At 38.7% G+C, this 16,077-nt stretch overlaps 1 protein-coding gene across 6 annotated transcripts in view; it reads right to left on the reverse strand.

Moving 5' to 3' along the window:
* The window catches only part of LOC146004935 (uncharacterized), a 470,180-nt gene that overhangs the window by 41,439 nt on the left and 412,664 nt on the right, over nucleotides 1-16,077 (reverse strand). For 5 of the 6 annotated variants that reach the window (XM_083143992.1, XM_083143989.1, XM_083143991.1 and 2 more), the window contains 5 exons: nucleotides 14,231-14,445; nucleotides 12,972-13,235; nucleotides 9,452-9,820; nucleotides 5,350-5,490; nucleotides 4,176-4,394 (listed from right to left, as the gene is read on the reverse strand). In XM_083143992.1, the coding sequence (XP_083000118.1) occupies nucleotides 4,176-4,394; nucleotides 5,350-5,490; nucleotides 9,452-9,820; nucleotides 12,972-13,235; nucleotides 14,231-14,445 (1,208 nt within the window). The remainder of the gene's footprint in view (nucleotides 1-4,175; nucleotides 4,395-5,349; nucleotides 5,491-9,451; nucleotides 9,821-12,971; nucleotides 13,236-14,230; nucleotides 14,446-16,077) is intronic. The other variant, XM_083143988.1, reaches the window with a different exon arrangement.

Genomic DNA, 16,077 nt, shown 5'->3' on the forward strand with positions numbered 1-16,077 from the left:
TGGCACACTCCGCAGTCACTTCGACCAAAAAAGGCACGCATGTCCAAGTCCAGAATCAAAGCATTGCTGATTGTGTTTTTCGACAAGAAAGGTGTGGTCCACGCGGAATGTGTGCCTGCAGGATTGACAGTCAATGGCTCCTTCTACGTGGGGGTGTTAAAAAGGTTGAAGAGACGGGTCAACCGAGTGCGACCAGAAATTGCCGCCGATTGGAAGCTCCATGATGACAATGTGCCATGTCACATGTGCTTCGTGGTTAGAGAGTTCCTGACGAAATCTGGCATCACAACGATTCCTCAGCCTCCCTACAGCCCCGACCTTGCCCCTGCAGATTTTTTCCTCTTTCCCAGAGTGAAAACAGCCCTCAAAGGACACCACCACGGAACCCTGGATGCGGTCAAAGCGGCTTGCACGTGTGCTCTGAAGGCTGTTCCAGTTGCTGACTTTCAGGGAGCGTACGACGCGTGGAAAACTCGCCTGCAGAAGTGTGTTGATGCTCAAGGGGCATACTTTGAAGACTACTAAAGGTTTGTAGCGATATCTGTAATAAATTTTGTTTTCTGGATTTATTCTCATTACTTAAAATACAGACCCCAAAGGAAGAAATAAGCGTTTTTTGTTTCGGATAAAAAACGGGTTTAGGGGCTAAACCCCCCTCAAATGTCAAATGAGGAGAAATTGAAGTGGGGATCTGACCCCGAAACCACATAAATATGGCATAGGAAGAACACGCACATATAATTGGGACACACACAGCACAGAGCTGTGTTTGCCAGTGATATGCACTTCATATCTCAAGTGTCCCACTTGTGTATCTCCCAGTACTATTAACACAGAACTTCAACCGCTATCGTCCTTCACGATAGCACTTGCGTTTGGTACCGACAATCCTACAGTTCTGTGCTGTGTGCGTTCCAATTATATGTGCGTGTTCTTCCTATGCCATATTTACGTGGTTTCGGGGTCGGATCCCCACTTCAATTTGACCTCATCTTGACATTTGAGGTTTTTTTTTTGCCCCTAAAACAGTTTTTTAGCTGAAACACAAAAACACGCATTTCTTCCTTTGGGCCCCACTATACACCTGCCAAGTTTCATGGAAATCGGAGGGGGACACTTAGATAACCTCCCTTGTCAGTGTGATTTGCCACTGAGGTTGATGTCAAAATAATGTTCATTTCTAACTTTTAGAACTTATCAGTATTAGGTAGTATCAGATATACTTGGATTTGGTTTAAATTGATTGATTGAATTGTTGTTTTAAGTCCACTTTATGCACGGTAAGGCTAATCGGGACTGGACCTACAGTTTAAATTGGGATCCGAACCACTATGTGCCTCCACCAGGAATCGAACCCGGGACCTTATGTGGTTTAACTCTTTGCAGCGCAAGATTGTCCTTTTCGGCTCTGTGGTTAGTGTCACTGACCACCACTTGACATGCAAATTTTCGTTTTGTGCGGTATTTTAACTCTAATGTTTCGCTTTGAGGTGTATCGCCTTTTGTCTGAAATGAGATTTTGGGGATTGTTGTTTCTTATGTTTACTTCAGTCTCCTTTATGGTGCCGCTTTTGTGCCGATTTTGTTGAATGTTGTAAACAGTGATTGATAATGACTAATTGTTGTAATGGTAGTTCTTTTTCGTTTTCTGCCGAATCCACTGTGCTTTTATATTTCCCCATAACTGTGGCTACATCGGTGCCAAGAAGTGGAGGTTTTTGTGCGGTCGTTCACAAAGGAACTCTTCATATGTAGGTGGTTAGTGTTGCTGACCACCGCGCAGATTTGGTTGCTTTCAGAACTCTGTGTAAAGTTTACATATTTCCTAGAATCATGGAGAGGCTGACTGATCAGGATATTCGAGACTTTTTTAATGCTGAGGACATACCCTCAGGCTCCGATTTGGACTTCAGTAGTGATGATTCAGATGCAGATCCCACTTTTCACCCAGAAATGAGTGCAGAAGGAATGTGCATTGCAGAAACGTCCTCTGAAGATGAATTTTTTGGGTGTAATATTCCTACTAACGAAGGACCTTCGACATCAACACAAAGTGCCACAGGTTGTGTTAGTGCATCAATGAGCGTCAGACAACAGGATGGTTCCAGTGAGGTCACAGTGAGTACTCCAATTGTGCCATTGGTTCATGTAACAAGGTCACCAGTCTGGGATCAGACATCTCATCAAACAACTCCAGTGCCACATTTCTCAAGTAGGGTGGGACCGACTGATGCTGTGAAGGAACTGCAAGATAAGAGCCCTCTTGCAATTTTTTTACTCTTTTTCAATGATGAGCTGCTCAATCATATTGTGTTTCACACAAACTTATATGCTACACAACAAGATAAGCCCTTCCAACCGACAGACATGGATGTAATTCGAGTATTTATAGGAATGAACATTTTTATGGGTCTCAAATGAATGTCAAGTTACAGAGATTATTGGTCATCGAAACCAGACTGGCATGACTATTATATTTCAAAACTAATGAGTGTAAAAAGTTTGGTTGGCTGTTGGGTCACATACATTTCAACAATAATGCTGTTCAACCAGAGCGTCGTGATCCACAATTTGATAGATTATATGAACTCCAAACATTTTTTGAACAATCTGGCACACTCTTTCGCGCAAAACTACAAAGCTTATCAGAAACTTGTCGTCGATGAATCGATGGTAAAATTCAAAGGAAGATCTAGTATGAAACAATTCATGAGTGATAAGCCAATCAAAAGAGGTTTCAAGATACGGATGCTCTGTGACTCGTCTGGATATAACCACAGGTTCGAAATCTATACTGGGAAAACAAGCGAGCAAGGTGAGAAAGGGTTGGCTTCCCGAGTTGTTCTCAGTCTCTGTCATGATTTTTTTGATAAAAACCATGTTCTATTTGTAGACAACTACTTCAATAGCTATGAGCTCCTGCTAAGTCTAAAAGCCAAAAATATTTTTGCTTGTGGGACAGTGAATCCTGCACGGAAGTTCATACCTAGTATCAAAGGGGAGATGGAACTAAAGAGAGGAGAATATGATTGACAACAGTCCGATGATGGCATAACAATGATAAGATGGAAGGATAAATGAGCAGTGAACTTTTTGTCTAATTTCCACAATCCTAATGATACAATAACCATCAGTAGGAAGGCAAAAGATGGTACTATTTCAGATGTGCCCTGCCCAAAGATTGTGAAGAAGTACAATGAAAATATGAATTTTGTCGATAATTTTGATCGACTGAAGAATGAATACCAGATTGACCGCAAAAGTAAGAAATGGTACTTGACATTATTTTTTCACTTTCTTGATGCAGCTCTAACAAATTCTTTTATTATTCACAATCAAATTGAAGGTGAGAAGTTCACTAACAAGGAATTTATGAGGGATGTATATATAGGTTTGCTCTCCAAAAGAATAGCAACTCCACGTACTCCCCCAAACAGAAGTGTAGAAATAAAGCACCAGAAACCTAGTGTCATGCCGAGTATTAGGAACCAGAGTGCAAGCCATCAACCTAAGAGGTCCACATCAAGAAGATGTGCTAAGTGTAGCACGAAGAGCAATCCAGTCCGCACAATATGGATGTGCAGTGTTTGTAATGTGCCCCTTTGTTTGCGGAAAGATAAAGACTGTTTCCAAACCTTTCACCGAAATTGAAGTTGAATTTAGGTAAAGAAAACCTTTGTATTTCACAATTTTCATTCACATATGTTGCATAAAAAACCATGTTACATTTGCATGGTGGTTAGTGCTGACAACCACCAGTTTTTTTTAAAAATTACAATTACAATAGAATTTAAGAAATATTATGAAAATATGTATTCTTATATCAAAATAAAAGATATTAAAAGTGTTAATGTAAAAAAAAAATTCAAACCTTCTCCGCGCCGGAAGGGTCGGGAAATTTATCCAACTCCTGAGCCGCAAAGAGTTAAATAATACAGGTAGGTCCTTAATATGACACACATCTTATGATTGGTTCAAAGTTTATTCCGTGATGGAGAATGTAAAGCTGAAATACTTCTATGGAAAACACCAATAAGGCTGCCTGTCTTAGTCCTTAACTTAAAATATTTTGCCTAATTTTATTTACCATAGCTGTTGGAAGATATTCTAAGCCCATTAACAATATTCCAAAGATATGTCTTCTTAAAAAGCAAGAAAATTAAACATGGACGTACCCTCAAACCAGGCGTAACAACGACAATGAAACGAGTTCCCTTGCTCCGAGCACTCCCCCCTTCCTTCGCACGGATTCTCCGCACAAGGATTTTGCTTCTGCTTACACATGCGGCCCGTGTATCCAGGCTGGCATTGGCAACGGTATCCAGATGACGTCAACTCACACCAGCCATTGCCACAAGGCTCAAGGTCACACAGCGAAAGAGCACAGAACATTCCTAAAAGAAAATATAATATATAACATGCATTTAATTACTTTTATGTACTTTTAAAAACTTATATGGCAATGTCATAAGTTTTTAATGAACTGGTATCAAATTTTCATTACCCATCAATTAGATTATTCAAAGTTATTAGCAAAAGAAAATAGAGTGAAACTTTTCCATGATATAGCAGGGGTACATATCACAGAAAGGAAAAGTAGGTACAGGCATTGGTGAAGTGGTGTATGAGCTCATCAGGCCTGGATATGTCCCAAAATTTTGCCAAATTTCCTAGAAATATTATTCTTTATTGAGTATGATTGTAAAAGACCGTGTGTCACATATAGTGCTAATCTTAAAAATAATAATGTCTCTTTTTAGTCTGAAATTGGGAGTTTGAAAATGAACAAAAAATCATGGGCAAGCAATTAATATGATAAGTTTATAAAAAAGTTGAACCACTAATTGAAAATATATGCAATTGCATTTATTTATTTATTGAGATTCCAGTACAGCAGAAGCGATTTTAAACTGGAAAGAAACAATGGTAAAAAACAGTAAACTAGTGCTAAAATAAGAACAAAATAATAAAAAGTACAAAACAAAACATTATCAAGATAAACAGTTTCACAATTGCATTAATTATGTACAATATTTTCTAAGTTTTTGATAAAAGATGATTATGAAGTGAATGTATCTACTTGGTTTGAGATATCGTTAAACTGAGTAGGAAGCCTATGAAATAAGGCTTATCAGATGTCTCTTATTTTGACCTTGTTAATTGTAAATTATCAATTTCCTCAGTATTGGTAATACAAGTATATTAGTTTTAAGTACTGTACCAAAACTAATGCGATATTTAATTCTGACCTACATTACCCTAATGGTGTGTCAGGGTTCAACATGCAAGCCCCCAATTCAACACACTAGTACTAAGTCGTACTCATGCAACACAATGATCAGCAAATACCTGTAAAATTACTGGTGCACTGGCATCTTCTGCTCAAACCCCGAGAAACACATCGTCCGTTATTCAAGCAGTGACTAGGTCTACATGATTCAACCCAAGAATTCGCCATTCCTTTCAACAGCTTCAACTTGAAATTTGGATCTACAAGGTAAAAAACATAATTAGTTACTGTCAGTGGTGCTAAGTTTTATGCATTTATCTTGACAAATTCAGTTCCTCACCACTGCATGCTACTCCTAATGCTCTCCACAGATATAGTCTGAACAGACTGTTACAGTAGAATAGGCAAGACAAGAAACTCCTCGTGGCCTCACGCTCAAGCCATACGTAGGGGAGGGATGCACAGAATCAGGGTTGGCAGTGCATACGGGCCAAACTGTCTACGCAGAACGAGAACACAAGAAAAGTAAGCAAGAAGATCTGGGTGGTATGGCGGTAAACGTACAACGGAATGACCGTGTTCAGCTAAGATGGAATCAATTTTGAACATCTTCAAACGGGGTTTGTTTATTTTCACCAATGAATACAATTCTGATTTGAACATGTGTGCGTCAAAGGGGGTGTTGTTTTGAACGAGCCACTGAATCATAGTATATTTTCGGGAGGAGGAAGAAGGCGCAGGATTTATTTGTACGTTATTGTATGAGGCGTTGTCAACAACAACCATACTGTTTAGTGTCAAATTTGGGATCAACTTCTCTCGTAGTCACTTCTCAAAATTTTTGGGCATTCATATCATGGTGATAATCGTTGAAGAATTTTCCAGATTTGAACATTAACAGTGCACCTGGAACAAAACCCTCTTCGCCGCCAGCATGTACAACAATTACACGTTGCCATTAGACACCGGTGCTTTGACGGCAGCCAAGGTTCCATCCACACAAGCTTCTTTCTTTGTTGTCGAGCTGTGAAAATAAGTCTCGTCAACGTAAACAATGGGTCGTCCTTGTCGAAGAAAATTTTTTATGGCTTTGAGGTACCATGAACGTAAACTTCTTATTTCGTCCTTTTCTATAAGCAATTGTCTATTATTTTCTGCTTTTTCCCACTTTAACTCTAGGTCACGTATTATCTTGCGCACACACTAGACACTACCTTGGAAGTCTATTATTTGTTTCAAAACCCTTCGGATACCTTCCCCGTCCGTAAGGTGAAAATCGTGCACAACACGCCTAACAACACACTTATCGAACTCGTCTTCGTGTTGTATGCGTATGAAAGTGTTTCTTCAACGTAGTGCATGCTTTACTTTCTATTACAATTCTTCTCACACTGCTGAATGAAAGACCACATACGCGAGCCACCATCCTTTGCAACTGTTTTTCGGACATACGAACTCCCACCTCGTCTTTCATAAATGCATATACATTATAAACAATTTCTCGACCTTGGCTGTGAATTACTTTCCGTCCACCGAGTTTATTTGCTTTCTCTGAACTGCAAGCTTCCATGCTAGCAAGTACACTGCACACAAAATCACACACAAAAGAAACACAACTTTAAATGGAGACAAGGAAGTCGATCACGTTGTTTCTTCGTGCTCACACAACATTTATGACTTTCGGCAACCCTGCCTGCGCGCACGATAAGGGAAGTTTGCGCATGCGCTTGCCGTGTTTCCGATCCAACACACCGGTGGGAGAGTTTCTTGTCTCACCTCTTGTACTGTAACTATCTTTAGTACTAAGCTGGTAAATGTTCAAATTCTAATCTGATACTTTATTCTCCATTTTCTTCTTCTATTACGCAAATTAACTACGAATTTATGTTTACTATCTTCACTCTGTGGACTGACTGAATACAGACCTACAGAAATTATTAGTTGAAAAATGGAGAAAATTTTGTGTCCAGAATGGAAAACAGTATGAAATTAAAGGATAATTGAAAATAAAATGTCCACAAGACTGTTCAGTGGTTGTTATTGACAAGTAGCACTTGTAGTGTATTGAACTGTGTATGTATGAGAATCTTGAAATGACTTCTCCGTTGATTTCACCAAAGTAGTACAGTAGTCCTCTCACACCTGTGGGTTAAGTCATGTCGTTCACCATGACTATGGTGAAGAATGAATACAAAAATCAGTCTTGGCATCTTGAATTCCAAATGTTATGTCTTCTCGTGCACAGTAATGCGTAAATTAACATGGATTTAAAATGTTGTAATTGTGAACATTTGATTATTGGGACTTTATTATAAGTAAGGATACATATTATAATGTTCCCTGCTATCTGAAATTTTGAGTATCAGTGGTAGGTATAGTAACATATTAACACAGGTTGTTCTGTGAGAGCTAAACAAACGTAATTACAATTTTTCAAATTTGCAGAAGAGGAAGTAATGCATTCTTAGGAATATGTCTGACTCTTTAACCCCTTCCCTGTGTTCAGCGTAATATTATGCCCTTGGTCACTATAGCTTATTCTGTGTTGGTCATAATATTACGTCCGCGAACATCTCTGACTGAAGTAACCTGTGTTGAATGGAATAATATGTTTTTTGTTGGTGAAACTAATGTTTTGCTATAGAAGAAACAACGACCTTTTATTTAGTCACGATTTTCAGTGCCGACAAAGAAGAAGAAGAAGAAGTTCAAAGGAAAGTAAACTGTTTTTGTGTTATGCTGACAAAGTGCAAATGTGAGTTCGTTTGTGTGCCGCGTTTAGTCAGTTGCTTTATCTACATTTTTTTGGTGTTGCATTATTTGAACTGTTGGCGATTTATTTTTGGTTTTTGAGTTCGTGAGTTTTGTAATAGTATCCAATAGTATTGTCAAAAAGGATAGCAAAATATTTTCCCTTTATCCCTCATACCTATTGAAGATAATGCAATGAAACTTGGCAGACACATTACGTATAGACCATAGTATTTTTAAAGGTAGATTATAATTGGGTACCTATATCGACGGCCGGTCCAGAGGGCTCCAAAGTTACCAAAAGAGACTTTTTGGAGGGAAATTTCCAGAATTAACCCCGATTTCCCATTCCTCATACTTGATGTACACATGTCCATGGTACCATTTGAAAGCCTGTTCTATTCTGAAGAGAAAGACGTATGATCCATGATACTCAGATGAATTGTGCTGAAGCAGTAGCTACTTAAAAATATTACTACACAAACTCAGAAAAAAAAAACACAGAACGGGAAACCATTTTGTCATAAAATTTCACAGGGAGGGGTTAGGAAGAGTCAGTAAATTGGAGATACGTGACTCCACCTTACTGCTAAGGACTAGAAGTGGAGATACACTGATCTGACTCCAGATATGTTAAACAAGGCCAAAAATCACATTTTTGGAGTCACATTTCTCTGGTTCTCATACAATGAGATATGGGGGATCTACTCTATATCCTTGAGCCATGGTGGTCTAGTTGCGAGGGTGTCTAACTGCCACGTGGGAGATCCGGGTTCGATTCCCAGGGTGGTGATCTGCCAGAATTTTTCCAGCCTTGTCCCTACATAAAGTGGCTCTGAGGCTCACCCAACCTCAAATCAATGGGTACCTGGGGGTAAATGTGAATGGAGTGTGGTGCTGATCACATCACCTCCAAAATGGCTGAGATTGAGAATGTGTGGGGCCCTATCACCACATCCCTTAAATGTGCCTTCATGGCACGGTGCTATTGGCACAGGGAACTTTATCTTTACTTTACTTTACTTTTGTAGCTGCGGTAGCTGTCATTAGGGTGTCTGACTACCATGCGAGAGACCTGGGTTCGATCCTCGGGTGGAGAAGAACCAGGATTTTTTCCACCTGTCCAAGCGGCTCTGGTGTCCACCCAGCCCATAACTCCACACCCCCTATACACCTTCTTGGCATGGTGCGCAGTACAGGGGAGCACTTTACTTTTACTTTATATCCACTTACAATAAGTAGGTTATTTCCTATAAGTTTTAATTTGCTGTTTGAATTTTCTCTTGTACCAATCAAATTGACTCTGTAAATCCAAACTTAATCAGCACAATGTACCTGACTATTAGTTTACCCAGGTTGTTGGACAGGGAGATGTATATTTGATCCAGTTTCCCTCTTTTAAGAAAATCAGATGCAGGAAAAATATAGGAGAGGTTGCTTCTTGTTCTGATGCCACCGTAAATAACTTACCTTCCTGAACATGAAAAGAGCCATTGAGCTTCAGCTTCCCACTTCCAGTTCTCTCAGAAACATGAATCGTGTTCAGATACGATGTCACAGCGAACACATTGGCTGCGGGATCTGAGGACTGACACAAGTACCACTCTGTTCCGTTGCTGTCCGCGAAGTTGTCTTTAATTTCTATCTGCCCATCGGGACAGCTCCGGTTCACAACAGTTACGTTGTACAGCTCCAGGAAGATAACGTGTCCCACCGGGGCAATCAGGTGTTGAACAAAATTCACATTAGATGGCACTGGTGCTGGGTGGTTCAGATGCATCAACAGACCTGAGGTAACGTTGTGCAGGTCGATTTCCCTTTCCTCTTTCACCTCTCTCACTGGAAAGAATTTGAAGGCCTTTCATAGAAGTGGGAATTCAAGTAACATATAATATAATTACTAGAGCCATATATTAATGGTGAATCAAATCGTAAATTTGATTTAAAAACTAAACTTATTAAACAAAATAAACATTTGTAGTAATCAGATAATTAATCAATTTTTCGTGATTTGCATAACTCTCAGGATAATTCAGACTTCAGAAAGTGTCGTCGGTAAATAAACCGTAAATTTCATGTTTAAGAGTCTATTTCGCTTTTTACAGTACATTTTGCATCATTTTGTGACAAAATATGGTAGGAAAATGCACCTCACACCTTTAAAAAACATTGAAAAATGAATATTACAATGTGTTATTTCACATTTCATGTTTTTGTCAAAACCGAAATATGCATGCCTCTAATAATTATAAATAATTATACTAACAGAGACCATCTTGATGTGTCAACATAAGTAAGGTAATACAAGTAACAGTGGTGGCTGGTGCCTCTGAATTAGGTGAAGGACTAGGAGGAAGAAAATAGGGTAATATAGAAAGTTAGATCAATAGTTGCACCACACGTATTAGAAAAAAATATGTGTAACTATTGCTCTAATTTCCTCTATCACCTATTATCTTCCTACTAGCCCTTCACCCTAATTCAGAACCACCAGCCCTCACTGCTAAGTAATTATTTCCCCCCAAAATAATAACATCGCCAGCTTTAAGAGAGTTTTCAGACCAAAGTGACAAGTGTCTCTAGAAAACCAACCTTCTGAAATAAATGGAACTCTTCAAACCAAAGCAACATGGCAAGTTCTCAAAGTTTCTCAATGGCATGCATCATGTCACCTCTATCTGTTGTTCGTGAATGCTTTCTTATTCACTGAAGGGACTTTGCTGCGAAACACCCATGTTGCTGGTTGAGTGCCAGAGGTGTTTTGCCTGTTGCATGTCACTTTGGTCTGAGAGCTCTCCAAGAGCAGGTTCCCAGTTTTATGCCAACAAACTCAAGTCAAGCAAGCCAATAATGAAATATCCTTTTACATGAGGTGATGGATAGAACAGGTTCACCCATGTCACAGAAGACCTGAACTAGTGGCAGCGCCAGACTCTCTGCTGTGAGTGAGCCACCACATAGCTATCAAAGACCTGACTGGGTCATATTTTCAAATAGAAATGTATTTCGATAATCTCATGATCCAAACAAGGAAGATAGCCATCCTTCATTATATATTATATGGCTCATTCCATGCCAAATCAACCGATAATAATTATTTTTTAACCTTAAGGGTTCAGATTTTTTAGATTTTTTGATTATACATTGCACCTATCAAGAGGACAAAAACTGCCAAATTTTTTTCCGCTCATACTTTTTGAGATTTTGACTTTCAAAAAATTAAAAATCCCAAAATTTGATGACATTTTGAAACAGCTGTAGATCAAAAACTATTTGACCTAGAGAGCTCAAATTGGTGTCATTCCCTTCTGCTTTTAATGGGCATTAATTTGAAATGCAACATCAGTGTGGTATTTGAATTTTGACCACAAAAAACTAGTAACACTTCGTTGCTCTTCTACAGTGCAAGTCAACATAGGAGCGGTCATGCTGTACAAGCTACTGCGCAGGCACATACTGGTCGATCGTCACAACAACTTTATGGTGTGTTGCTAAGGAACCATTTTGAGTGCCAAAAGACAAATTTTCGTTGTGCATTAATCTCCATGAAGTTTAGAATAAGATTCCTGTTACTTAATGACTTCCCCTCGTACATTTTTCAATTTGCTTGTCTGATGTTAAAAGTGATAAATTTGAGATATTTTCATATGTGTAGTCCAAAAATTATAAAATAGACTAATATGAAGACTTCAACATCAACCACTCAGCATATAGTTGTGGTTATAACGTGGAAGTCAACAAATTTAGCAAATTTCGCACACATTACAATACAAAAAATTAATTTCCATGGGAACCCATGTCCATCCCATTATGAAATTTTGCACACAAATAGCCAATTGATGTCTTCAAATCATATATTTTTTTGAAAAAATAAAAATAAAAATGGCGTTTTTGAGATTTTCAAAAAAACTTTTTTTCAAGTTTTTTAAAAATTACTAAATTCAAATATCACACTGATGTTGCATTTAAAATTAAATCCCATCAAAAGCAGAAGGGAATGACAGCAATTTGAGCTCTCTAGGTCAAATAGTTTTTGATCTACAGCTAATATAAACTTTAGGCTAAAAGATTAAAAATCGGCAACTTACGTGTGTGAGTATGAGATTTTTCCTACTACGTTTCGGAGGTTACACTACCTCCTTCTTCAGGTTGAAACGATGTTATTCAGACACCTGACATGGTGCCTCGTCGTGAAAGTGAAGGTTAAGGATTTAGGTTAAAAAGTTGCTAGAAGGACACTTTCTAAAAAAGAATATAAATTACACATCTAAAACCGCGCAATACTATAAAACAAAAGAATATCCAAGGCTGAAGTCGGCGACCTGCCGAACGCATTCGCCTACCCTGAGCATCGGTCGGCAGGTCGCCGACTTCAGCCTTGGATATTCTTTTGTTTTATAGTATTGCGCGGTTTTAGATGTGTAATTTATATTCTTTTTTAGAAAGTGTCCTTCTAGCAACTTTTTAACCTAAATCCTTAACCTTCACTTTCACGACGAGGCACCATGTCAGGTGTCTGAATAACATCGTTTCAACCTGAAGAAGGAGGTAGTGTAACCTCCGAAACGTAGTAGGAAAAATCTCATACTCACACACGTAAGTTGCCGATTTTTAATCTTTTAGCCTAAAGTTTATATTTAATTGTGAGTAATTCGCACATTACCAGTATGTTATTGATCTACAGCTGTTTAAAGATTTCAAAATGTCATCAAATTTTGGGATTTTTGCTTTTTTGAAAGTCAATAACTCAAAAACTCTTTAAATTTGTGCAATTCATTTTGTCACTTTTTTTGTGGTCTCTTCAGTAAATCGAATGGTAATGAAATCACAGCAATTAAAAAAATATGTATCATCAAGATATTTGTCCCATGTTTCAAGGAAAAAAAACGACATGACGTAGTCATAACAACAGGTATTTCCGAAAGCAAATCCTACCAAATAAAGATTGATTTTGCCTGGCAAATTCAAGTGGGGAAGCTCTTTCACTCACATGTTCTGTAGATAGCACGAAATCCTCGTCCCTGCGGCCTGACTCCTGTTTTCAGGCGAACTATTAGTGCCTGCCCAGAAGACAGGTACACTCCATCCGTGACCTTGCCGGCTGATTGGAAGGGACGGAACGATTTTGTCTCTCCACCGAGGTCGAGTTCCAACACTGCTTCTGGTTCACTCCTTCCTCCCGTTTGTAATTCGGATCCAGAATCTCCCCATCCGAGATCAAAATCTGTGAACTCCAACCAGATACTTCGACCTACTGAATATAATTATATGTATAATTAATTATTATATATAATATTTATGTAATACACATACACCACCTACTTTATGGGTTGGGTGCAGAGCACATCCAGCTGCTAACATGCTGTGAAAATGGGTTTGTAACAGCCCTAAACTTAACCTAACCTAACAACGTAGGAATTATTAGAATTCTAGCTGTGAAAATAATGCATGTAAGTTGGTTAGACTAGTTACGGTTTCTGTTGTCAGCTTGTTTCAGAAACTGATTTTCGCAAAATGTACAAAATTGTACGAAACACAACCTACCTCATCTTTTTGTATGATAAATTTTGAATCTCTTCTTTCATCTGGGTGCTGATTCAAAAGCATAACCAGATGTCAGGCACACCTGATACTGCTCTGTGACATAACCAATGTTGCCAGAAAAGCTTGGTAATTTCGAAAAACATGCTCTTTTTATCGTTCATTTATCAATTCGATAAATACCCACACAGACCGACACACATCAAAAATTTTGGCGAGCATCTCCACGGCTGTCTTTTATTCATGTGTGTTCTTACTTCATACAAAAACTTTTTTACACCTTAGCAACTTTTTCCCCGCATGTGATATTCTTGTTTAATGTTTTAAAAATATCCAGCATAAATTTCAGGTCTCTATCACTTTTTATATAAAAGTTACGAATGTTCAAAATCTTGGTTGTGAGATTTTTGGACACCCTGTATTTTCATTGCCTAAAATAAACATCCGGTCACGGAGACCTACTATAATGGCTGGGGATACGTCTGGCTAACCCCCTGACTTTCCAATACTGGTTGAAGATCTCCATGCTTAGAGGTGACGAAGGAAAGCGTGGGAGGGAGACCGGCAGTCGGTAGGTATGCCTAGGCCCTTCATGGGCTGTTGCGCGACAGATTATTATTATTATTATTATTATTATTAAAATATAACATACGTGGGGAAAAAAAGGAAAAAAAAACCTCTTTAAGACATTGAAACATAGTTTCCTACCTGGAGCTAAGATGGTTGTGGAGCATTCAATGCTACTGAGCAAAAAGTCTGGGAAGTTTGGACTTTGTAAGCTGCCTTCCTTCGCTGTCAGAGTCTGAAAGGGGCAACCAGACACATCAACTGCTTCCCACTTAGCCTCGAAGCCAGATCCCGTGCTGGAGTAGTCGGAATGGAAGCGCAAAACAGCTACGTTTGATTCGGACACAAATGTAAACCTGAAAAGGAAAATCACATACATAACCTTTTGCACGAGAAATTAATAAAAAACATATTGTATTGTAAACAGCATATGTATTTATTTAACGTGCGTGACTTATAATTAATGTACGAGATCCATCATGAAAAAAAAACACCAGCCAATAGTGCTGTTTTGGCATATAAACAAGCATAGTACACCCAATGGCCGATGTGGCTCAGTCGGTAACGTGTATGACTACCATGCTAAAGGTCGAGGGTTCGATTCCTGGCCGGTTCAAATCCGGGAACTTTTCTAACGTTGGAAACGGCTCCGGCGCCCACCCAACGTTGAGTGACATGGGTACCTGGGGGAATCCCTAGGAGGTAAAGGCAGTCAGGGGCATGATGCTGATCACATCACCCCCACTCAAGAAAGTTAACCCCACACCCCCTATACGCCTTCATGGCATGGTGCTAAGCACAGGGGAGCACTTTACCTTTCTTTTGGTACACCCAATGAAAAAGCAACAGTAGGCCAATTGTCCACCACCCTTTTTCATTTAGTCTGTTTCCCAGAATGTGATGATCTGGAATACTGGAAAGGACGGAAGACGCAGATGCAATCAATGCAATTGCACTTCATAAAGAATCTAACGAACACAATTTCTATACCCTGCTGGTTCTGGTTTCCAGAATTAACATTAATAGGCTTCGGTTTTCCAGCTCTAAATTGAATACATAACAAAATATGCTGTCGCACAAACAGGCTGAACAAATGACAAATGAAGTTAATAAAGCTGTTTTGATCCACAGAATAGCGAGATCAACCACAATTAATTATGTAAAAAACTAACAATGTTTGTATTATTCTTTATATATCTTATACTATGTACAGGGTTCCCACGCAAACTCCAAATCCATTTTCCCTGAGATTTCCCTGAGTTTTCCAGAATACTCATATTTTTTCCAGAGTATTGAATGCACAGTAAATGACTACTAAAATTTTACAATGGCCTCCTCCATTTCCCCTCATAGACATACCATCCTCACCTTCTTTATTACTGTTGTTTTCTGATGCAAATAACAAAACTAGTTTAATAATAAAATAAAATTACACTTCTTTGCATGTAATTAAGAACAAAGATGACCAGTTTTCTAGAACTTTAAACAACTCTGAAACATAGAACATAGAAATATTTTCACATTTTTCATACATGTTTATAAATGGATACAATATCAATTAATCTGTAATGCATACAGTAATAGTTAAGACAAAAAAAATATTGGAATTTTTAAAACATATAAAAATATTATTAGTACCGATTTAAAAAGGAATTATAAGTTACTGAGACTGAAATATAAAGTAAAAAAGTAAAGTGTTCGCCTGTGCGTAGCACCACACCATGAAGGCGTATAGGGGGTGATGTGATCAGCATCACGCCCCTGACCGTCTTTACCACCCAGGGTTTCCCCCAGGTACCCATGTTATTCGACACTGGGTGGGCGCCGAGGCCGCTTCCAACATTAGAAAAGTTCCCGGATTTGAACCGGCCGGTAGTCAGACGTGTTACCGACTGAATAAAACAGAAATGTACTTAATGTCTGATACAGCAAATTAAGAAACTTTACTTCTCAGAAGCTTCAAGTTTTTTTAATTGTTCTGAAATAGC

The sequence above is a fragment of the Lepisma saccharinum genome, chromosome 22, assembly GCF_977018435.1.
Source record: "Lepisma saccharinum chromosome 22, izLepSacc3.1, whole genome shotgun sequence".
NCBI lineage: Eukaryota > Metazoa > Arthropoda > Insecta > Zygentoma > Lepismatidae > Lepisma > Lepisma saccharinum.